The sequence below is a fragment of the Taudactylus pleione genome, unplaced genomic scaffold (genome assembly GCF_031769625.1).
Source record: "Taudactylus pleione unplaced genomic scaffold, aTauple2 ptg000170l, whole genome shotgun sequence".
Taxonomy (NCBI): domain Eukaryota; kingdom Metazoa; phylum Chordata; class Amphibia; order Anura; family Myobatrachidae; genus Taudactylus; species Taudactylus pleione.
The window spans coordinates 4,304,809-4,329,943 of NW_028284572.1; the positions used below are offsets into that span (position 1 = coordinate 4,304,809).

Consider the following 25,135-nt stretch of genomic DNA (forward strand, 5'->3'; position numbering starts at 1 on the left):
GTGCAGAGACGTGGTGGAGGTGGAACTAGTTTCACCTACCATAAGAGGTGATGGAACTCAGTTCCACCGCGATCCTGCCCACTTTAACCCCTGGTATATGCGTTGGTAATTAACAGTGTTTATGTATTATTCCATGGGGACTGGGGGCAGGAAGCTGAGCTGTGTGCAATGCTGGAATCACCAGGGTGAGCGAATGGGATAACATGTAATTTGCCTGAAATTAAGATTACAATCGTAGGAGGGGGATCATCGGGACTGTGTAGGTCACTCACTGTGCTTCCACCCGCCACGCCGCTACAGTCTCTCTCTTCATCAGACTCCGGGAGAGATGTGGCTCATCACTGTCAGTTGGAATTATCAGGGGCATTGAGCAAGAAACGAGTCGTCAGAGAGGCATTTGAGGGAAACTCTGGGCCTGATTTAGAGCCGGACGCTCTGACCAGAGCGCTCGCTCTGAATCAGGGCCCTCCTACCTAAAAATGGAGCGGCCTCCTGACCGCTCGCATAGCTGTGGGTGACTACCCACAGCTTATGCGAGCGGCCAAAAAGATGGTCGCGATGGTCAAGATCATCGCGACCATCGGGCTTGCGACGAGACCCTGCGGTAGGGTCTCGCTGCCGCAAGCCCAGGAGTGCTTTTGGCTCTATCAGCCCCCTTTGGTGCGAGACTGTAGTGCTGTAGCTGCTGCTGACAGCGATTCATTTATAATTTTTAAATATAATATGCCCATTTCTATTAGTGTATTTTATAACATTCTGGAAGGGGGTCGGCAAGCAGGGCCGGACTGGCTATCTGGCAAATGCCAGAAGGTTCGATGGCCTGATGGGCCGGTCCGGATTGAAACCCTGGGCGAGCAGTTCCGCCTCCCAGTGCACTCCTCGCCCGGGATACTGAGAGATGGGTGTGTGACACGGCCACACCCCTTCCCAGTGAAACCACACCCCCTATGGTGCGCGCACTTTGATTAATGCCAAGGCTGTTCTACAGCCCCAGTCCGTCCCTGTTTGCAAGTGCTGAAAGGGGATTGGTGAGAGCTGAGAGGGGATCAGTACATGATTGGAGGGGGTCTGTGCATGCTTGGAGGGGTTCTGTGTTTGCTGAGAGGGGGTCTGTGCATGCTGGGAGGAAGTCACTGCATGCTGTAAGGGTGGGTGAGTGCTGGGAGAGAGTTGGTTAGTGTATAAGGGAGTCAGGGCCTGATTCAGAGCCGGACGCTCTGACAGAGTACTCGCTCTGAATCAGGGCCGTCCTTCTTGTTTTCCAGAGCGGCCTCCTGGCCGCTCGCATAGCTGTGGGTTACAACATCGACAGCACGCCCCCTTTGGTACAAGACCCGGAGCGACGGATTGCCCGTCGCTATCCGGGTCTCGCGCATGCGCACGATGGAACCGGCTCCGTCGTGCGCATGCGCACTGGGCCACCATCGACCCGCTCGCGAGCACATAGCGCTCCCGAGCGGGTCTGAATCAGGCCCTCAGTGTGTGTTGGGAGTTGGTCAGTAAATGCTGGAAGGGGGATAGTGAGGTAGTTAATCCTTTTGGGTGTAATAAGCTATATGTTCAACTAACGGGGTTATTCAGTTTCAAGTAGGTCTGGCTTAATGCTTGTATTAAAAATATGCTGCAGATAGGAAACCCCTGGGCAGTACTTTGCATGCCCACTCCGGGGAGCGCAGTGGAGAGATGTCTCTCTAGAAGCTTTGGGGGGAGGGTCCCTTCAAAATTTTGCTATGGGACCCACAAAGTTCTAGTTACGCCCCTGCCTACATACATGCGCATATGGGCAAAGATAATCTAATAAGCGGCAGCCAACAAGTGTACCCCCTCCCTGTGACCTGGTCGAGTCCCTGGCCATAGTATGAATGACGTTGTGACGTCATTACGCATGATGCTGCGCCCCTCCATTCTGTCCCTGTCTGGTCTGCCGGCTTTGAATGGATCCCCCTGGAATCTGTGACCGTGGATCCCTTTGGTGCAGGCAGCTCGGGTGCACATCCTTCGACTGACTGGCCCCCGGCTGTGTAGCCCCTGCCGCATCACTCTGCAGGAGCCCCGGAGACTCTGTGGGTGGGGATGTGGCCGGCTCCACTTTACTATGCAGCGGTGCAGACCGCTCTTTGTCCCTGGCAGGCCTCTCTCTTGGACCGCCTGGTTCACCCGCCGCGGATCTTTAAATCACAGAGCCGGGGTGCCCTCCTTGTCTGGCCTCCTGCAGTGGATTCACAGAGCCAGCCTGCCTCTCCTTGCTTCCTGGGAGGCTCAAGTCCTCCAGCCACTGTAGCCTGCTGCAGCTGTGTCATATTGTGTGAGTTTAATAGACTGGTCTCTGACTTTTCCCTACTTAATTATTTAGAAAGTAATATTATTATCTGGATTGTTGTGAATGTTAGTTTAATTTCATTGTAGTGTAAAATGCCAGTGACCTCAGGTTGTATAGATTATAACCTGTAAGATCTTTGTGTCCGCTTGTACCAGACACAGGCAGTGATTTCCTATATAATTTTAAATCACCAAAAATGTAGAATGTAGGTGTACAGTTATGACTTGGACAAGGTTGGGTCTGGTTAAATTTTGATCAACATGTTATAACACCACCACAGCCCAAACTTTGACAATTTGTCTTTAAATTTGTTTACTTACGAATTGATGCCCCACCCCCACTATAGCGCCACCCACATCTGCAGCTCTGCCCACCCCCAACGAGTTCCTGAACCTATTTTTCTAGAAAATAGCACTATATATATATATATATATATATATATATATGTAGTATGTAGAAAGCGGATGGCACTCGTGGAGACTCAAAGCAAAAACGACGATGAAGCAACTGTGCCTTCAGCACAGTTGCTTCATCGTCATTTTTGCATTGAGGCTCCACGAGTGCCGTCCGCTTTCTACATACTATACTTCCCTCTTCTGGAAGGGCACCGGAGCATTATCGACATTGACTGAGTGCATGCTGGTATATATATATATATATATATATATATATATATATGGTGAGCACATATTCCGCAACGCTTTACAGAGAGAATATTAGGCCATTAACATCAGTCACTGCCCTAGTGGAGCTTACAATCTATATTCCCCATCACATGCGCACAAACACGGTGGGGGGAACCAATTAACCTACCAGTATATTTTTGGAGTGTGGGAGGAAACCGGAGTACCTGGAGGAAACCCACGCAAGCACAGGGAGAATATACAAACTCCACACAGTTAGGGCCATGGTGGGAATTGAACTCATGACCTCATTGCAGTAACGCTAACCATTACACCGTCTGTGCTGTCCTATGTGTTGCATTTGTTAAGTCATGTATATTGCAAAGATAGTGGTGGACTGTGGGCCTGATTCAGAGATGTATGTTCATCTGATGATGCATGTACATCTCTGATATTTCTTGTCTGCGTCTGTGCAGGACCTGGTCTGCGCATGTTCAAAACGGGTCCTGCAATTAAGCTCACGGACCCCTTCCCCAGGCTACAGCATGACTGACATGCTGCTGCCTTTTGGGGGCGGGACAGAGGCGTGGCTGGTCACCATTCCCGGAAAGGGGGGCCTGGTGTCCCCATTTCCTGGGAGGGATGAGACCTGGATCTGCGTCGGCGGACGCAGATTCCTGGCCTTATATGTGTCCAGGCGCCAACCAGGCTGCTGGAAGTATCCACTCCTGCAGCCTGACCAAAGGAGCAAACATCGCGACCTTTGGTCGCGATGGAGATCCCAGCCTGGGATGTCAATCGCAGTACTGGGATCACAAATACCCAGTACTGGGATGCATTTGCATCTGAGATGGACGGATTTGCACAGCCGTTTGTGTGCAGCTCTATAAATTCGTCCATCCCTGAAGCAGACCCTGTGTGCGCAGGATCGAGGGTGGTGGTGGTTGAGGTGGCGGGAAGGGGCCCCAAACCAGTGTACCGGGCCCCAAGATTTCTATTGCCGGCCCTAGTCAGGAGGCTGCAGCAGCTGAACACAGAGCCGGAGCTCAGTCTCAGACAGGCAGGAAGTGTGTTTACTTTCACTTTCTGCCTGAGCCGAGGCTGAGCACTGAGCAGCTGCAGAGGAATCCATATAACATGTGCGGAGCTGCAGGACCCTGCCCATACTTGCCCGTGACGGATGCTGTGCTGGGTGAGTGGTGCTGTAATCTGTTCTGTGAGGGGTACTGTGATGAGTGCTATGAGGGGTACTGTGCTGGGTGACAGGTGATGTGCTGCAATCTGAACTGTGAGGGGTACTGTGCTGGGTGATGGGTGCTGTGCCGGGTGAGGGGTGCTGTAATCTGTACTGTGAGGGGTACTGTGATGGGTGCTATGAGGGGTACTGTGATGGGGGATGGGTGCTATGCTGGGTGAGGGGTGCTGTAATCTGTACTGTGCTGGGTGACAGGTGATGTGCTGCAATCTGAACTGTGAGGGGTACTGTGCTGGGTGATGGGTGCTGAGATGGGTGAGGGGTGCTGTGCTGTAATCTGTGCTGTGAGGGGTGCTGTGCTGGGTGAGGGGTGCTCTGCTGTAATCTGTGCTGTTAGAGGTACTGTGTTGGGTGGAGGGTGCTGTGCAGTGAGGGAAGAGGAGTGCTGTGAGGGGAGAATGTGCCCTATAGAATGCCTTCCCTTTTTTCTTTAGTTATAGCAGTATGCTGTAAGGGGAGAGGGGTGCTGTGAGGGGAGAACCTGGAATTATCTGCTGGGGGCACCAGCCAAAATCTTGCCTAGGGCACCTAATTGGTTAGGGCCGGCTCTGTCTACATGTCCACAACACACTCTTAGGGGTAAATTTACTAAAGGTAGAGTTTTTAGAAGTGAGTTTTAAAAGTGATGTTGCCCATAGCAACCAATCAGATTTTAACGATTATCTTCTAGGAGGTGCTAGCTAAATGTTAAGTAGAACCTGATTGGTTGCTATGGGCAACATCACTTCTAAAACTCACTTCTAAAAACTCTCACTTTAGTAAATTTATCCCTTACTGTACTGTGACCACCTCTGTACACACACTGCTCTTGTACGCATACCCACTGTCTGTTTCTGCACGCCCATTCCTGGTTAGGTCTCCGCCTACTAGACATACACAGTTGTTCACTGTTCACTACCTGAGGAAGCAGCAGTTTCTAAGTGAAACCTTTTATTTTTGAATTTTATGCTTTATTTTTATGGTTCTTCAGTTTATTACCATAATTATCTTGTGGTACTGGTTTTAGAAATGATTTTTTAATAATTTTATCAATTTATTGTTTTTACTAGCGATAATGTGTTTGTTATTAAATTTGTTTATCAGTGACAATATTCTAATGTGTAAAATGACAATGAATTTAATTAAAATATTTTAATTATTTATTTACACATCTTAGGTCAATCCCATTTTGCTGCTGCAGCTCACATTGCCTTCAGCGAGTAAGAGGTGTTGGCCATACTTGTTATGAGGATGTGATGTCTTCCTAAACAGTCCCAGAACACTGAATAGCTCTTCTTTATAGGGAGTAAAGCTGCATACACACACAACGATTGAGTTAATGAACGATTTTAGTAAACGATTTTCTACCTTGAAAAAATTAACTAAAATCGTTTACTAAAGTTGTTCATTTACTATGTTCATTTAAATGTAATGAACGATTTTTATGAACTACAAACGATTTTTGCATATTCCCTTAATGAAAATCGTTGAGTTGACAAGTCTGACTGAACTACAAACTACAAACGACAAACTACAAACGTGAACGCGCATGAACGATAATCGTTCATCGTTTGACTCAGAAAGTGAACGATTTTTTCAAATGATTATCGTTAAACGATATCGTTTAACGATAATCATTAAAAAAATCGTTGTGTGTGTGTATGCACCTTAAGAGATTGTTTAGAGCCATACTTGCCTACAGGAGACTCCCTGAAATAGCAGTAATCTCCCTGACTCCCTGAAGAGTCCAGCAATCTCCCTGATTGCACCTTACCCAAATTATAAAGCTGTTATATACAAAATAATCAGAGATTTATACATTGAAATGGGATCATTAGTATCAGTTCCCTGCATTGGTTATAAGGCACAATGATCCCTATGGCTACATGCATTTTCTCTTTAGGCTGCAGAGAGAGGATTCTTTTTTTTTTTTGCGTCACCCTTATATTACTTTTTGGAATATTTTATAATAATAATAATAATAATAATAATAATAATAATAATAACAGTTAATAATAATATTTTATACCTAGTCGCACTGCAGTTGTATAGCAAAAAACAAAATGTGTACTGTGAAAAAATTCACATAAGCGTTAAGGAAAAATGAAACTTGTGGCAAAAAAACACAGATCGTGTTTACTACTCACTCAGAATAAAGGGCCTGATTCGGAGTTTGCAATAAAGCAAGAAAGAGTAAGTAACTGGGCACCTTGGTGAAATCATGCTGCACTGCAGTTGGGCAGATTTAAAATGTGCAGAGAGATTTAGATTTGGGAGGGAGGTGTCCAAACTGACATCTAAATTGCAGTGTAATAATAAAGCTGTGCAGTATTTGTGGGCTACATGCAAAAGCAGCCAGTATTTGCCCTGTAATCAAAACAATGTATGTATTTGCACCCCTACATTACTACATGGTATGTCCAAGTGCAAAGTTACTTGCTCTTGCTTTATTAACTACTCAGATTCAGGCCCAAAGCCCACAATGATATTTTTTCTATCCTACAGTATACAAATCTCATTATGATTGCAATGTGTGCTTTGTATTCACATAGGTAGCCCTGAGACCTCAGTATGTGTAATGAGTAACATTGGTCAATAGTTATAGCATTCCTCACCTTTCAGTCACATTCCTCAGGTCTAGGAATTGTTTGTGATGTTCTGAAAAATCAATTAAATCTCGACCTTTTTTTCAGTAGTGATACAAACTTTATTTATGAGCTAATAAGTTACAGACACAAAGAGGCTAAACAGAAGTGATTTATTAACTAATGAGTTACTAATGCTGCATTATAGCCTGGTAAATGTTACTAAAATGTTATTAGGGCTCTAAATTAGTTACAAAATCCGAATCTGTGGGCCTATGAGTTGCAATCTATGAGTTGCATGCACTGCCATTTGTGGACGCAGTGGAGCGATGATTTTCTACTACATACGCGTCTAAAACTGGGTACACACCAAACGATGGGCTGACATATCGGGTGGCCGGTACACACTAGACGATCCGGTGCCCGACCACCCGATATGTCAAAACCTACCACATCCCGCTGCATGGGGTCATCAGCTGCATTATCAGGTTGGCCTGCATGTAGGGTCGACCTACGATGCAGCTGGCGACACCATGGGAGAGCGCACCACCCGACATAGCGGGTACACACTAGACGATTTTGAGTATTTGTCAAAAAAATCGTCTAGTGTGTTCCCAGCTTTAGTTATTTGCACACAGAGGGCCTTATTTATCAACGAGTTTTATCACTCGAAATGAGTGATAAAACTCGCTGTGTATGATAAATGGTGCTCCAGCCAATCAGCTCCCAACTGTCATTTTTCAAACAGATGGCAGTTGGGAGCTGATTGGCTGGAGCAGTATTATCACACCAAGCAAGTTTTATCACTCTGATGCCACATGTTAGGACACAGCACTCGGATCATAGATACATGCATGAGACATCTATTTCCTACAGATGCCTCCTGCTGCATTTGCAGTCACTGCAACTGGCTCACTGAGGTGGGGATTTTACTAGGGGGGAAGTGGCAATACTGCAGCCCCTAGGTAAAATCTGCTCCGTCTCCCCTGTGTCTATCCAGTCCCTCAGTCAGCACCCCCCCTCAGCTCTCCCACCTGTGTTTATCCATTGCCTTTGTCAGCACCCCCTCAGCTCCTCTCCCCTGTGTCTATTCAGTGCCTCAGTCAGCCACCCCTCCTCAGCTCCTCTCCCCTGTGTCTATTCAGTGCCTCAGTCAGCCACCCCTCCTCAGCTCCTCTCCCATGTCTACCCATTACTTCAGTCACCAACCCCCTCAGCTCCCACTCCCCTGTGTCTATCCATTGCCCCAGTCAGCTCCCCCTCCCCTGTGTCTATCCACTACCCCAGTTAGCTCACCCTTCCGTATGTCTATTCATTGCCTCAGTCAGCACCTCCCCCCGCCTGGTCTCATCAGCAGCCACACTAACCTGGATCTTCAGCTGCTCTTCACCGTAGCGGTGGCGCCTACTCTGTTCGTCAGCTTCAGAGCGTAGCTCGCCCCGTCCTTGTTACTCCTGTGCTTCTCTCCTGAGAGCCCGGGAGAACTCCTGGACATTCTAGGAGAGCAGGCAAATAAAGTCACTACTTATAGTGGTGCATCTAGGATTATTATGTTTGCTATGGAAAGTAGAATCTAATAAAGTGATTATGCAAATGTAGCAGGATTTTGTGATCATGTTGTGGGCTTATGTCATGGTATAGGAAGACAAGGAACAAGGGGACAAGGAAGATGATTAGTGCGCTATGCCAATATTTAATGGACTGCACATTATTACACTCACCAGTATGTTGTCCTGGGAAAAGGTAAGTTGACAGCTGGAGGCTATATTGGGAAATATATTTTTGACTGCAATTATGGTAGACATTTTTTTCCAATTTAAAATAAGTGTCTGGTGATTTTCAATGGGGAAGTTCACATTGGTAAAAATGTCAGATATTTGTGCTTTCTAGGTAATTACTCCTGAATTGGATACTGTAGCTTTATTAAAATGCAAAAGGACATTTTGGTACATTCAACAAATTTTGCCTCTCCAGCTGTTGTTGACTTATTACTCCCAGCATAATACTCCATCCAGCTGGCAGATCACATTGGGTTTAAGAACAGCTGGAGAGCTTGAGATTCTATGCTTCTAGCATTGTTATATATAAAAAAAGAGACACATTGCAGTACTTGTGATTAAAGATACTTGCATGCTTTGGGATACAAACTATGATAGAACACATCTATAATAGACACCTGGACATGCCGCAAAGCTCTGATAGACAGAATAGATTCTACTGTGAGTTTCATAGCAAAACATAAGCTTGGAAGCTAATGCAGGAGCTTATTTTACAAATCTCATCAGACCCGGTATCCCTGGGGGGGACGAGCAGTTTAGGAACAGTTTCTCTAAATGAACTAATTTGGGGAATATGCTTTTTTTCTGTTATTTTGCTATCTCCGTGACCTTCTAATGTCTCCGACAGGCACACAGTTACATGAAACAAGCACTGGTGGGGATATAATAAATATATTTTTATGTAGAGTGAAGCTGGTTGCTTTTTGTTATAGAGCAATTTAGCTTCAGACAGCGGATGAGAGAATGTTTGTGGTTGTGTCACACTGCCTCATCATCTAGGAAAAGACCTTGTTCTGTCTGGCTTTAGAACCTATATTTAGCAGTGGCATCATACTTTTATGTTCTCCAAACTAAACATAGCGTTGCCAGGGTGGTGGCCGAGATCAAGCAGGGAACTTGATTCAGTCAATTTCCCAGCTGTTTATGTGGGGAATGATCTAACTACATCTTATTCACCATCATTATCTTTTCATCTTTATTATTCTGGATATCTGATAAGCATGTATTCTGGGAAGAAATTTTAAAACAAAAGTGAAAAAGGTTAAGGTCCTGATTCAGAAATAAACACAGCTCTGTGTGTAATCAAAATGAAGATAATTATTCAGGTCTATGCATCACACTTCCGACCACTAGCGTAGCCGTCATCATTAGCATCAGCAGTGCTGTAACAGGGCAGCAGTGTGCTCTGCAATGGCCCAGTCTCCTGACGATGAGCCAACAGCGCCTGGAGCATCCTGAGGAAGTGCAACACGCCTGGAGCATCCTGAGGATGGTCCGAGTGTCTGCACAGACGTCATGGTGCATGCTTGGAGCATTCAAAGGATAGTGGCTGCAGGGTGCTGTTCTAGACACCATGCTAGCCAAAGCAAGGGGCGTGATGCAACGACAGTGCCGCCCACACAGCCCTCTGCTCTGTGTGGCGGCACCGCTTGCACAACCCTAGTTACGGCCCTGAGTATCAGGACTTACACCTACCCTATGCTGGATGCAGGAGATCCATCTAAAATAGGCGTCCCATCATCATACGCACGACTCAGACGCAACCACAACTCTGGCTACATGCCCATGACACTTCCACAAGATGTTTTTAAAAATGAAAATATTGTTATATGACTGCATCATACAATGACACGAGGACCATAGAAACCTTTGGATAATATAAAATGGGATACAGTCAATATCCCGGTGGCCACGATGCCGGCGCTGATATTACCGGCGCCGGAATCCTGACGCCTCTCACAATACCGATTCCGGCATCCCGACCGCCATAATACCGAAGGTAAGTAGCGGGGAGGGGGGGAGGGTTAGGTTTATGGGTTTGGCACTAGGGGGAGGGTTAGGGTTAGGCACTAAGGGGGGAGGGTTAGGTTTAGGGTACAGGGAGGGTAGGTTAGGTTCAGGCACTAGTGGGGAGGTTAGGGTTGCCGGTGTCAGGATTCTGACAGCTGGGATCTCGACTGTCGGCATACCATAGCCAACCCTATGAAACATATTATTTTATTTTGTCCAGGAATGATGATGTTCGTCCATGCAAGATGACGTTTTACCTCTTTCTGAGTTCCGAACTCAACGTGCAAACTCGAACCTATCCGAGCCTGCACATCCCTAATATATATATATATATATATATATATATATATATATATATATATATATATATATATATAGTGCCCATATTTAATAACTAAGGGGCTAATATGTTAATTTTGAAAGAAAATATTCCTGCTATGTAATCAACTCGCAGGAACAGCGGTAGTGACAACGGCTGTCCATGCAAGTTACTACCCCGGCATAGTGGAGGAGTCTTTCACATTTGTGAAAGACTCCTCCAGGGAAACTGATACTGCACATGTGCACAGGGTCAGATTCAGGAATCTGCTTACAGCAGTTTACGTCAACTGAGTATGGTGCAAACCTACATGGCCAAACTGCAAAAAGCTTTGCTTTTCGGAGTTTGGTACATAAGAATCAGACCATATATCCCAATGATAATAATGTGGACCGCGATCTGCAGTGCTAATGAGCTTTCTGCAGGAAATTTCTCTGAAATCTCCTGAATTAGGCTGTTACACTGTACTCTCTCCAGCTCCCTTCTGTCTCTCCAGCCCTAATCCCCCTTCTGTCTCTCCATCAATATACAAATTGTGTCTTTATGTGTGCATTTTGAGTTGCATGATACTTCTAATTGTGTCTGATTCAGCAAGGAACGCAGTTGCTAACATGCACGCAATCGGCCGATTGTTGCATACTGCTTATGCATTGCACGTGCTCAAACTAGCCATTGCATTTGGGACTGTGGGCCTGATTCAGAGCTGAACGCTCTGACCAGAGTGCTCGCTCTGAATCAGGGCCCTCCTACCTTTTTTTGGAGCGTGCTCATGGACGCTCGCATAGCTACAGCGAGCGTCCATGATGATGGTCGCGATGGTCTTGACCATCGCGATCATCGGGCTTGCTGCGGTAGGGTCTTGCTGCCGCAAGCCCTGGAGTGATTTTGGCTCTATCAGAGCCAAAATCACTCCCACTGACATCACTAGTGATGTCAGTGGGGCCGGCTTGAGACGGTAGGCGTTCCCATGGGAACGCCTCCGTCTGGCAGCCATGCCCCCGGCACGCCCACCAAAGGGGGCGTGCTGTCAATCAACATCGACAGCACGTCCCCTTTGGTGCGAGACCCGGAGCAATGGTGAGCCCGTCTCTCGCCGGGTCTCGCGCATGCGCACGACGGAGCTCCCTCCGTCGTACGCATGCGCAGTGGGGAACATCGACCCACTTGCGAGCGTCCTGCCGCTCGCGAACGGGTCTGAATGACCCCCTGTGATCGCAGTGACTACACAGACCCATTGCAGAGTGATTGACAAGAAGTGCCATATGTGGGTGGTAATGGGGGGGGGGTAATCGGCCGAACGCAGGAGTGCCAGTGCGTTTGAACGCCATTGCAGGGGCGTGCATAAATTATCCACTGCGATGCCCTATGCAGCCTGAGGCCTGATATCGTGCGTGGAATTTCTGAGTAAGGTCAGAGCTTGTGCAAGTGTGCGTGAGTCTATGATGGTACTCGATTGTACCGATGGTTTTGCAGTCTTGGTAAACATTACGTATGTGTGTAAGGTAAAGTGGGTGTCCTTATGTTGTGCTGCGGTGGCATTGCGATTGCAATGAATTAGCATACTATTGCAGTTGAACTGCGTGCGTAATCACTATTGCATTCACATTTGCATTCCTTAGTGAATCAGGCCCTCTATTCTAATGGTAGTGCCACACTGAAATTTTTTCTGCAGCAAATAAAATAATTTTTTCAGTAAATATCCATCAAATGTTTTTGGAGGATGTCACACCAGAGACTGTTCTTTGCTAACAGTGATTTAGGGCCTGATTCAGAGGTGGTAATAAAGCAAGAGAGAGCAAGTAACTATGCACCTTGGTAAAACCATGTCGCACTGCAGATGGGGCAAAGTTAAAATTTGCAGGAAGATTTAGATAAGAGAGAGGGTTGGGTACAGGATCCCGGCGGTTGGGATACTTGTGGGCAGAATACCGACAGCAGCATCCCGACAGTCAGAATCATGACGCATGCAGGTAAGTGTCATAACCCCTAACCCTAACCCACCTTTCCCACAGCTTAACCCTCCCCTCCCACAGCCTAACACTAACCCCCCCCTCTGCAGCCTAACCCTAAACCTCCCCCTAGTGCCTAACCCTAACCCCTACCCTAAGCCTAACACTTACCGTTGGGATGTCAGTGGTCAGGAAGCGGGATTCCGACCTGTGGCATCACTATGGAGGTTCAGGGGGTGCTGGCCTCACATGGGTGTCACCATCGGATGGGGGTGACACCAAAATGCCGGCCCTTTCTCAGTGACAGAAGCCGGGTGCTGTAGTATGGCATTCTTCTGTCACAGAGATCTGACAGTGGTGGCACTAGTGAGAGAGACCTGCCCAAAATCACATCTAAATTGCTGACTAGCATATGTGGCAACATGCAACAGCCAGGGCTGTCAATAGCCGGGCTCGGGTGAAGGGGGCATGGCCTAACCGTGGCAGGCATTGCCACGTTCCTTTAAGCATAAAAAAACATTGTTGCAGCGCCGCTGTGAGGCCCTCAGCCCAGCGCATATCCAGGGGGGGGGCGCAAGCGGGATGATCGCTCCCCCCCCACAGGCAGAGGAGACTGCTGCTGTAGCAAGCAGTCTCCCTTTGCAGTGTGTGCTGGGCTGCTCAGCTGACAGGGAGGAGGGGGGCAGCGTCGGTAAATAGTACCCGCTCCCCCCCCTCTCTGTGCCCCTGGCAACAGCAGACAGTATTTACCAGACATTCAATAACAAAGTATGATTTGCACCTCTTACATTGCAACATGGCTTGTCCGGGTGCACAGTTACTTTTTTCCCAACTCGGAATCAGGTCCAGTGAAGAAAACACTATTGGGAAATGCAGAACTATTAAAACTTTCAGCACTGGAAAATGTCTAGAGAAAAATTTCTCATAAATCCTTCATGAATACAACTCTGAATTTTTGATGTGGTAAATCTGCAGCTGAAGACTTGCCATTGTGACACTAGCATTATGAAAACTGTATACCATTTATTGGCATTTGTTTATGGATAATGAGAGCTTTGTTTATTCATCAATTTCATAGAAATATTTCTCTGTGGTTTCTATACAGGTCTACATCCATCTCGATAAACACTGCTGTGGCTTCAGACCTCGCAAAGAAGACAGGTGTGTGCAGGAAGGGTTACACCTGAAGTGTGACGCCCCTCACAGTATAGACCTGACAAATATCGTACAAAGGAAGATTAACCCTCGCCACTTGGTTTTTATTAATAACAAAGGATATTTTGATAGAAGCGAAGATAATTTGGATTTTAAATTGCTGGAAGGAATAAAAGAGTAAGTATTGCAGGTGGAGGGGATAGGCGGATGTGAGGATGGGTTGGTGGGAAGGCGGACATGAGGGTGGGTGTAATTTAGTATGAAATAAGTTTTCATTCAGTTCATTTATCTGTGGAGAGTAGACTACAGTACAGTAAATAGCTAGATCTATATTGTAATTGTACTCTGTAGTGCAGTACGTTAGTGCATTTGCTGAATACCCCAATGTCATATTTCCCTATGGAGAAACATTACAGTATTTCAAATTTCTGTGCCTGTGAGTTGGATTGCTGCCTTCCTCTCTCTGCCCCTTCTCATCATCTCTCTTTCCCACTTCTTTACCCTGTCTATCCGTGGTCCCTGAAACGTACCAGTGGATCAGCAGGTGTAACTGATGATGCCCCCTGTGGTCTGTGTGGTGTAAGTCTGACCCAGGTAGGGCCGGCCCGAGCCTTATATTTTTGGTAAGCGAAGATAGATTTTGGTGCCCCTTGGTGGACTTTGCGTGTACCGAAGTCACAAGCCCGAAAAAGGAAAGGGGCGTGGTACCGTTGGTACTGCTTACCCATGTGACATACACTTAATGTTGTGAACTCGTGACACAGTGTGCACCGTCTGCTAAGGGCGCTTGGCCTCGTGACAGGGGTATGGCCTTGCCTTACACCACCGTTTCGTCACTGTGGGGGCGTGCTCAGCACTCCTGGAGATTATGGGCTCCCCACAGAAATTCTCCCCGCACTGTTTAGATGCCTGTGTGCATGCATTTCTATGTATTTTTATGATAGAAATACATGGAAATATGTCCACTTCAAATTTAAATAACTAACAAAAAACAGCAAGATATCAACAAACTTAATCCACGTTGAAAACACATACTGTGTATATATATATATATATATATATATATCATTAGATATGTATATATATTTCTATAAACTCCCAATAGCTTTTTGTCCCACTAAATATGCTAATGCCTGGTCTTTAAAAAGATATAGCAATGTGCGTGTGTGTGTATATATATATATATATATATATATATATATATATATATATATATAAATACGCATACACACACGTTAGTATATCTTTTTAAAGGCCAGACATTAACATATTTATTGGAAAAAAAAAGGTATTGGGACTTTCATATATACATATATATATATATTATATATATATATACTTATAATTTTATAATTAAGTAATTAAACCAAACACTTTATGTAGTGCACCCCCTTCTCCTTCCCCCCTCCCCCAACGTCTTCCAGGATCTAAGGCAGTGAAAGGCAGCCTGACTGCTCACCTTGACTTCTACTGTAAATTATGTGGTCGTCCTAGGATGAGCGTCAGTGTGCAGCTCCTCATCACGGCAGCAGGAGAGCGGATGGGCGGCGCCAGAGTGACGACACCAAGCCACGTTGTGCAGCCAGAGGAGTTGGAGCTGCTGACTAAGCTGCTGAGTCAAAAGGAAGCCATTAGTCCTCCCGGTCAGTAAATCTGTACCTGACCGGGCGGACATTAAGTATGTGTGTTCGTGCATCTGCGGTCTGGCTAATGGGTGGTCCGGTGCACATCCGGACCACCCCTTTTAGCTTTCCTACAGACAGTGGAGAGATGAACCCAGGGTTCATCATCTCTCTCACCACTTCGGTGTCTGTGGCCGCGCCGGGAACAGAACTGCAGCTTGAAGGCGCCCTCTGCCCGCTGGCGCCCTACATGCTTGCGTAGTTGGCGTAATGGGTGGGCCGGCCCTGGACCCAGGGCCCTGAGCCTGTCCTTCTCTGTCATTGGTAGCAGGTCCTGTCAGATCATCACAGTGTATACGGTCATCGGGGATCACTCAGGAGCAGTTTCTCTCATGATGTCACTGGTGGCAATAACAGGTGTGGGCATGGGGCTAGCAGTTGGCAGGGGTGCCACCAGCTTTCTGCTATTCAGCCCATCATCTTGGGTGTGTTCGGGGGACTGTTTCTGAACCATCTGTGTGTGTATTATGGGAGAGAGGGCATGGGGTCTTCCCGCAGCTCTCTATTGGACTTGCATTAAACACACATCATTAGCTCACTATGGAGAAGATGTATCAAACCTTCAAGAGAGATGAAGTGGAGATATTGCCATACCAAGCAATCAGCCTCTGTCATTTATAGACTGTGCTACATAAATGATATCTGGCAGCTGATTGGTTGCTATGGTACCTTTTCCACTTTATCTCTTTCAAAGTTTTGATACATTTTCCCCTATATTAATTAAAGATATTGGATCTTTTATCTGTAAACTACTATTCAAAAGACTCTGAAAGCTAGAAAATAAGCTAATGAAGAGTGTGATGCTCTTGTGAAAGCCAGTGATAACTGTGTTTCTGCACGTCAGATATTGTGATCCATATTACATAAAAATCCTTATCCAGAAAACCCCAAATCTCAAGAATTCTGAATACATAATCCCACTACATGTACTACACTTTCAAAACACTCTCAAAACACAGTTTCCAAGGCTGTTTAAAAAAATGAAATACAGACATTCATCACTTAACGACCTACCTGTTTACGGACCGTTCGCACTTACGACCACACCCGCGCGTTGCCGTCGGCTTGAAACTTACGAGCCGCACGGACTTTTTAGCGACCGTTCGGAGTTACGACCCGCCCTGATTCATTATCGACAGGCAGCGTGCGTGGCGTCTCAGCGTCAGAGAGATTTCAGAGAAGGAGAAGTCAGAGAAAAGGAGCTCAAAGAAAAGGAAGGCTATTGATCTTGACATGAAAATGAAGATCATAAGTGATTATGAAGCTGGAAAAAAGTTAAAGAGATAGCAGGTGACTTGGAGCTGACACATTCAACCATTTCAACAATTTTGAAGGATAAAGATAAAGTGAAAGAGGCAGTGAAAGCATCAACAGGCTTTAAAGCCATAATAACTAGGCAGCGGAAAGGCCTCATTCATGAAATGCAAAAATTACTGGCGATATGGTTTGATGACCATATGCAAAAAAAAAATGCCACTGAGCCTTTCAATTATTCAAGCCAAGGCACGCAGTATCTTTAAAACTTTGAAGACACGTGAGGAGGATGAATCAGTGGAAACATTTACGGCAAGCCATGGATGGTTTCAACGCTTTAGTGGGAGATTCAACCTGCATAATCGCAGTATCAGCGGTGAGGCAGCAAGTACTGACGTAGAAGCAGCTGAAAACTTTGTTGACCAATTTGATGAAATCATCAAGAAAGGCGGCTACCGACCGGCACAAATGTTCAATGTGGGTGAAATAGGACTTTTCGGAATAAAATGCCCGAAAGGTCGTACATACACAAAGAAGCTAAAACAATGCCTGGTTTCAAGGCTTTTAAGGACAGGGTCACGTTGTTGCTGGGTTTAAGTTAAAGCCTTTGCTCATCTATTGCTCTCAGAACCCACGTGCATTCAAGCAGGTCAGTAAGCACATGCTGCCCGTATACTAACGTGCAAATAACAAGGCATGGATATCACAAGCTTTATTTGAGGATTGGTTTAACTGCTTCATACCCCCGGTCAAGTGTTATTGTCTGGACAAGGGTGTTCCCTTTAAAATTATCCTCCTGCTTGATAATTGCCCAGGACACCCCCAGCATCTTGATGATGTAAACCCAGATGTAAAGGTAGTGTATCTGCCTAAAAACACCACTGCTATCTTACAGCCAATGGATCAGGGGGCTATAGCTAAATTCAAAGTATACTATTTGCGCACAACTTTTTCCAAAATTGTCTCGGCAACAGAAAATGATTAAGTAACCCTTCGTGATTTTTGGATATCATACATTTTACAGTGCATAAAGAACATAGAATCCGCTTGGGAGGAAGTGACAGAGAATTGTATGCAAGGCATATGGAAAAAATGCCTAAAAAGTCTTGTGAATAATGTTGAAGTGGTTGACATAGATGAACATGTCGATGACATAAATCAAACAACTGTGCAACTTGCTAACGTGCTTAATTTAGATCTTGAAGTGGAAGATATTGAAGAATTAGTGGAATATGTCGAGGGAGAGCTATCTAACGAAGATCTAATAGAGTTGGAAGCGCAGCAGCACCTGGAAGAGTTGGAAGAGGGAGAAGAGGAAAGAACGGAAGAAGTACAAAAGAAGTTCACAGTAAAGGGGTTAGCTGGTGTGTTCTCGAAAGTGAATGCGGCTATGTTACAACTAGAGGGTATGTATCCAAATATTGAAAGGTTCACGAAAGTGGAACGGCAAATGAATGAACTTTTACAATGCTAACGTGAAATTTATGACAAAAAAAGAAAATTACAAAGCAGACCACACTAACAGGATTCTTCTCAAAAGCTACACCCAGTACCCCTGCCCCTACAAGTCCTTCCATTTCCTTGCCATCATCTCCCTTACCAGAGCCCTTTACAGATCCTGATGACACCAATGATCACGCATTGCATGATGAAGGATTTGTTGGCTAGAATGTCTGTTTTTCATATCTATATTTTTTTTTATGCCGATTGTCTTGTTTATGCTCTGTAAAGGTACAGTATGCAACAGTTATACTAAGTCTAACTAGTAGTACGTAGTAAAGTTATGCAAAATTAAACAAACAAGTTCTGCAAAGTACTGTACAGTGCTGTAAAGAGTTATGTAAAATTACTGTACTGTATGCAAAGTAAACAGTTATTCAAAATAAAAGTTTTGCAAAAAAAAAAAGCTAAATAAAACAAGTTATGCAAAGTAAAGCAGTTTCCTTATCTTTATTGATAATACAATACAGTACAGGTAAATGATTGCTGTGCATACTGTATACAGGTACAGTACAGTACTGTATACAGTATTGTACTGTACTGTACATGTATACAAAACTGTACTATAGTTATGCATATATAGTATAGTACTGTATATCCTTTTGATGCTTTCACTTACTCTTTCACTCTATTTTTACCATTTACAATTGTTGAATGTGCCAGCTTCTTTCCAGCTTCATTTTATAATTGCTCGTTTAGCGAACGGAACTCGGTCGTTAAGTGAGGAATGTCTGTATAAGAAAAATGCACCTAAATTTAGAAATGAACATAATACATGCCTCCCAACATTTACACAGACCAAATCGGGACAAAAAATATCCCACACCCCCGATTTAACCAAACCCTGCCCTGATCTGTCTTAGTGCCTGATTCAGAGCCGGACGCTCTGACCAGAGCGCTCGCTCTGAATCAGGGCCCTCCTACCTAAACTTGGAGCGGCCTCCTGGCCGCTCGCATAGCTGTGGGTGACCACCCACAGCATATGCGAGTGGCCAAAAAGGTGGTCGCGATGGTCAAGACCATCACGACCATCGGGCTTGCGACGAGACCCTGCGGTAGGGTCTCGGTGACCGCAAGCCCTGGAGTGATTTTGGCTCTATCAGAACCAAAATTACTCCCACTGACATCACTAGTGATGTCAGTGGGGCCGGACCCAGACGGTAGGCGTTCCCATGGGAATGCCTCCATCTGGCAGCCACGCCCCCGGCATGCCCACCAAAGGGGGCGTGCTGTCAATCAACATCGACAGCACACCCCCTTTGGTGTGAGACCCGGAGCGACGGCTTGCCCATCGCTAGCCGGGTCTCGCGCATGCGCACGATGGAACAGCCTCCGTCGTGCGCATGCGCACTAAGGCACCATCGATCCGCTTGCGAGCGCTCAGCTCTCGCGAGCGGGTCTGAATCAGGCCCTTAATCCCTTCCCAATGTGATTGGAAATGTCCACTGTTAGTTGAAACTCTGACCGATTATCGACATGCAAATGTGGACAATTGGGAGGTACTGTATGTTACAGTATATATCTATATTTCATAATCAAAAACACAAATACAAACATAAAAAGTGCATGAAACGTTAGCATAGAATTACAATTTCCATATAAAATATAATAAACAGTATAATGCAATGCAGTATGACAAACACAATCATTCATTTCTCATACACTCTGGGCATGGGGTGCAGCCGCTATGGGCCTCAGAGCTGAGGGGGCATCTTCCTAGTCAAAGTTACACGTGTTACATTTTTCACCATTGGGTGGTATTTAGGGATCCTTACAAACTTGGCTATGGTTATTGTTAAATACCTAGTAACGAACCTGACTTTGGGCATATGCTAAACAAACTTGTAGGCCTTTAAATCCAAGTAATTTGCGTATGTACTATAATCATTACAAATGGTCATCACCCTTTTCCATCCTGACCCTCTTATTCCATTTCAATACAATTTAGGGGATTTTATGGTTTTGTTTGTTCTATTTATTATTTATTTTTTGTTTGATTTTATATTTGGGCTTAGTATAGCAAACCAATGAATGACAGCCAAATCAATGTCTAGTCTGAGCTACATCATTTTTCGAATTTAAAACCAGGGGCTTTGCATGTACACTATTGTGCTCACATGTGGAAGCTTATGTGGATTGTTAGCAATAATAGGCCCCCATTTACTAACGAGTTGTATCACCTAAATGAGTGATACATTTGACTGTGTATGATAAATGGTGCTCCAGCCGATCAGCTACCAACTGTCATTTTTCTAACAGTTGACAGTTGGGAGCTGATTGGCTGGAGCACCATTTATCAAACACCGTGACATTTATCCCTCATTTTGGTGATAAAACTCGTTAGTAAATGAGGCCCTTAGACTGTTATTTCCAGGAATTGCTAAAAAAAATAAACAAACAAGGATCCAATCCAATAATTATTTAATGTAACAAGTCCAAGTGAACCTACAGTGTACATGCTATGTGCAGCTTTTTAAACCAATAGGCACAAAGAGTTTTGTCTAATTATTCTGACCAATCAGGTGAAACTTCATCTTCACTTGTACTTACAAAAACTCTTGTTTTTTTCAGATTTCCTGAATCTGCTGTGTCAGTGCTAAAAAGTCATAGACTACGGGAAAAACTCCTCCAGTCTTTCTTTCTGGACAAGATCTTCTGGGAGAGTCAAGGGGGACGCCAAGGGATGGAAAAGCTCATTGATGTAATAGAGAGAAGGGCTAAAATTCTACTCACTTACATCAATGCTCATGGACTTAAAGTCCTGCCAATGATTGATTAAACGACCAAATGACCTCATGAAACAAGGCAGTGAAAACGTTATGTTACATTTACTTGAACAGCACAAAATGCATTGATATAATAGTTTTTTTATATATATATTTTTAAAAAGTGTTTCACTAGGCTCAAGTACTATATGGTGTGCAGATGTGGAATCTTTTAGGTAGCAAACTGAAAGTTCTGAAACCAACAAAGGGAAAAATTAGTGATTGGCAATTTATGTCATATACACGGGCATGATTATTAAATATGTCATATACACGGGCATGATTATTAAATATGTCATATACACGGGCATGATTATTAAATACGTCATTCCTTTGTCACCACAAAGTGCACTGCTAAATAGTTTAGGGAGAAGAGGAATGCCAGGGACATGTGTGGGAAGACAGAGGTCATTTTCCATGTGACTTGGTATATTTTAAACGTGGTAGCTCATATCATGAACAAAACGCTTATTCGACAAATTATTTGTTTCATACATAGAAAATATATCCCTTGCCTGTGTTACCATATGTACACTGTGCACATAGTGCTGAATTATCTTCAACAATGTAAAACTTCCTTTATGCATAGCTTTGGAGGAGGTTTTAGAGACTTTGTAAAACTAAAACAGCAAACTATGGGCTTGATTCATTACAGATCGCAACTGCGATTACACACGCAATCGGCTGATTACCATTTGTGGGAGGTGATGGGGGGGTGATAGGCAAAATGCTTACGTGCCAGTGCATTTGAACGCCGTTACAGGGGCGTGCATAAATTAGCCTCTGCAATGCCATACGCAGCTTGGGCTTTCACTGCGTGCGCTGAGGTTAGCAATTCCTGAGTAAGGTCAGACTGTTCAGGTGTGCGTGAGGCTCCGATTATACTCAATGTTACCAATGGTTTCGCAGATTTGGAAAGTATTATGGATGTGTGTAAGGTAAATCTGTTTCCTATGTACATTGTACAATAGAGCTTTATGAAATCTTTTTTCCTATGTACATTGTACAATAGAGCTTTATGAAATCTGTTTCCTATGTACATTGTACAACAGAGCTTTATGAAAAATGGCCCTGATTCAGAGCTGCTCGCTATTTGCGGTCGTTCGTTCTAAAACAAGGGGTGGCTATTCAAATGAACCGTTCGCTAATTGCGGTCTGTTCACGCCTCTAAGTCTGAACGAGCGAGCAAAACTTGCGGTTGTAATTTTGAAAAATACGCCCCCTTGCCGCTCACACCATACGTCATGTCCACTATTTATTAGATTAATCGAGTACATCGAAAAGCGTATGAACTGCTCGCTATTCTTGTGGCTGGTTTTTTCAACCGCTATTTTGCGAGCAGTTCGGAGTAAAAAAAACCCAAGTGACGTGGTCAATGACGCTGCTGTATTAATTATGCACTCCCTTAAAACGCCCGTTTTGACCTTTAAGCACGCCTGCGATCTAATTCCACACCCTCGTTTTCAAGCACCTTCCCCTGTTACCATCCACATACGCCTCCTTCTGTCACTCAAAAAAGCAGGCATTCGGTATATAGCGAACAAACGATTTTCGGCCGCACTGACTGGTTCGCGCATGCGTATTAAAATCCGTACGCATGCGCAGATGTGCGAACATCGATCAGAACGAGCGAGCGGCCGCTTACGAGCGGCTCTGAATGAGGGCCTATGTTTCCTATGTACACTGTAAAATAGAGCTTTATGAAATATGTTTCCTAGAGCTATATTGGGAGATATGGATGGATTTGCACTCTGCTTATTTTTATTGGCTGATGCTGAGTTGGACTTTGTGTTGCGTAAAATATGCAAATTAGTTCCGCGCACCATCCGCGCACATATGCATCTATGCCTTTGTGCCTGCTCTATTAGAGCTTTTTATTTTATTCACTCTAAATTCTGATACGTATTTCACTGTCAAACCAAATGTTATAAAACATGGGCATAAGTACATACTAATTATGCCTGACATAAACCTGGTATATATGCCATGGGTACAGCCTCATACATTTTGCAATTTGTGCACACACAGGCAATTACATTTTTTAGTGAACACATTATATACGATCTTGTACCAAATATGTTCAGACTCAGCATTAGTCCCTTTGTCTGCAGGATCACAGGAGAAAGAAGCACGATTTTAAGCAGTATTGCTCTTGGCAGTAGTTGTGGTGGTCATGGAGTGCACCCCTATTTGCTGTACATTGAGGTTATATTTAATTAACAGCAACATCACTAAAGATATTTAAAAAAATTAATTATCTAAATATTCCTCAGTTTATTCAATGCACTAACATTAACTATTGAAACATAATAATGAAAGCTTCATTCACAATATTCTAAAACACATAACAATGAAAACAATTACTAAACAGTATTATTAAAAAAAATATATAACAGGCTGTAAAATCATATAACTAATCACGTTTTCTATATAAACTATTAAAACAAAACTATATAGCATACCTTTATTCTAAAAGTAAATTATTTGTTGGGACCTATTGTTCCTGTTTATGTTTTTATGTTTGTTTTGAAATATGACCAAAATAATATATACTTCCTTTGTACAAGATAAAGGCTTATACCTATGCTTATTTAACTTTTTATTAACTTGTAATTATTATTTTTTATTGACAACTTTATAAAAATTTACTGACAACCAATATTTCTTACATTCAAATTATTTATGCAGGTCAAACATGAAAGTAGTAGCATCTGCATGAAAACCTGTGTAGGAAGTGAAATAAGGAGCTAATTACTGTATTTGGAACTAAAACCAATGCAGAGTTACCTACCTTTGCAGATCTCTTCCCGGGAGAGAGAGCATGAGCGGTGGAGCATGAGGAGACAACTCACCGGTAGTTCCGCCCCTGATAGCTGCTATAAATCTCGTGGCTTAATCTACAAAATCTCGTGGCTGCCTCCAACTCGCATGCTATTAAATTTACCACCATGTGTCATTAGTTTTTTTCTCTCCCTAACTAATATAGGACATTAGCAAGCCAATTTTCTCTTAAATCATGAGGAAACGTTAATGTTCCCGGCAAGGTTTTTGTTTTTGCTGTATTGCAGGGTAAGGTACAGATGTGTGCTCACTTATCTTTGCATGATATACAGTATCTGCTAACCGACAGTTGCATTTAAGTTTTTTATTGTTCTTTGATTTTTATTTTTAACTAAAGATTATAACGCATCTGATATGTTTACAATCAATCTACAAGAAAAAAATTGCACGTAATATTTAACTTTTTATTATGCAAAATTGTAGCACTTCAATTTATGTTGAACTTATTTCAAATCCCAAGAAATCACCTATGATCTGTTAACATAAAAGAATTATGTGTTGAGCCTTACCTGTAACAGAATTTGTGTTGATGAATTACACTGTACAACACATACCCCAAAACCATGTGTTACAAATGGTAACATTGTAAAATCATTGTTTTTTTTTTTTTTTACCATGTTGGTAAGTGTCTAATTGTAAAATAATGGGAAGGTGAATAAATAAAATATATAAAAACAATCAGTCTTTTTAATTTTGATTAACATTTTTACTACATGAAATTCAAACAATACGTACATATCCCTGTGCATCTTAGATTTCATAAAAGTGAATTAGAACAACATATCAGAATAAAAGAAATAAATAAAACATTTATGTTTTAATTAGCATCCCCAGTGGCATATAGACTATGATTGTACAGGTGGCAGCTGCAAGGGGTCACTTACTGCCTGGGAGTCATATTAGACAACACTACTAGATCCATAAAAACTAGATGACTTTTGGTTAAAAATACAAACATATTTAAAAAGAAAGAAAAATTGGATACAGTATGAAACTGTTAAGGATGAAATCGGTATGAAATACCGACAGTCTGGATCCTGGCGGTCAGAATCCCAATGCTGGGATCCCAACAGGGTTAACATACCGACACTTGTTGTTCGGTATGCTAAACCTCCCCCTCTCCCTACTCTAACCCTCTCTCCCTGGTGCCTGATCATAACCTCCCCCTCTAGTGCCTAAACCTAGCCTCCCCCTTCCTGCACCCTAAACCTAACCTTCCCCCCTTAGTGCCTAACCCTTCCCCTAGTGCCTAACCCCTAAGCCTAAATCTAACCCTCCCCTTAACCCCTGTACTCACCTTCTGCATCCCGGTGGTTGGGATGCCAGCACCTGGATTTTG

The 25,135-nt window shown here is 43.9% G+C and overlaps 1 protein-coding gene across 1 annotated transcript in view; it reads left to right on the forward strand.

Annotated features, from left to right (window-relative positions):
* The window catches only part of GASK1B (golgi associated kinase 1B), an 80,193-nt gene extending 56,756 nt beyond the window's left edge, over positions 1 to 23,437 (forward strand). Inside the window, exons 3-4 of the mRNA XM_088475352.1 lie at positions 13,705 to 13,931; positions 20,762 to 23,437. Of these exons, the coding sequence (XP_088331478.1) occupies positions 13,705 to 13,931; positions 20,762 to 20,969 (435 nt within the window). The 3' untranslated portion in view covers positions 20,970 to 23,437. The remainder of the gene's footprint in view (positions 1 to 13,704; positions 13,932 to 20,761) is intronic.
* Positions 23,438 to 25,135: the final 1,698 nt, after the last annotated feature.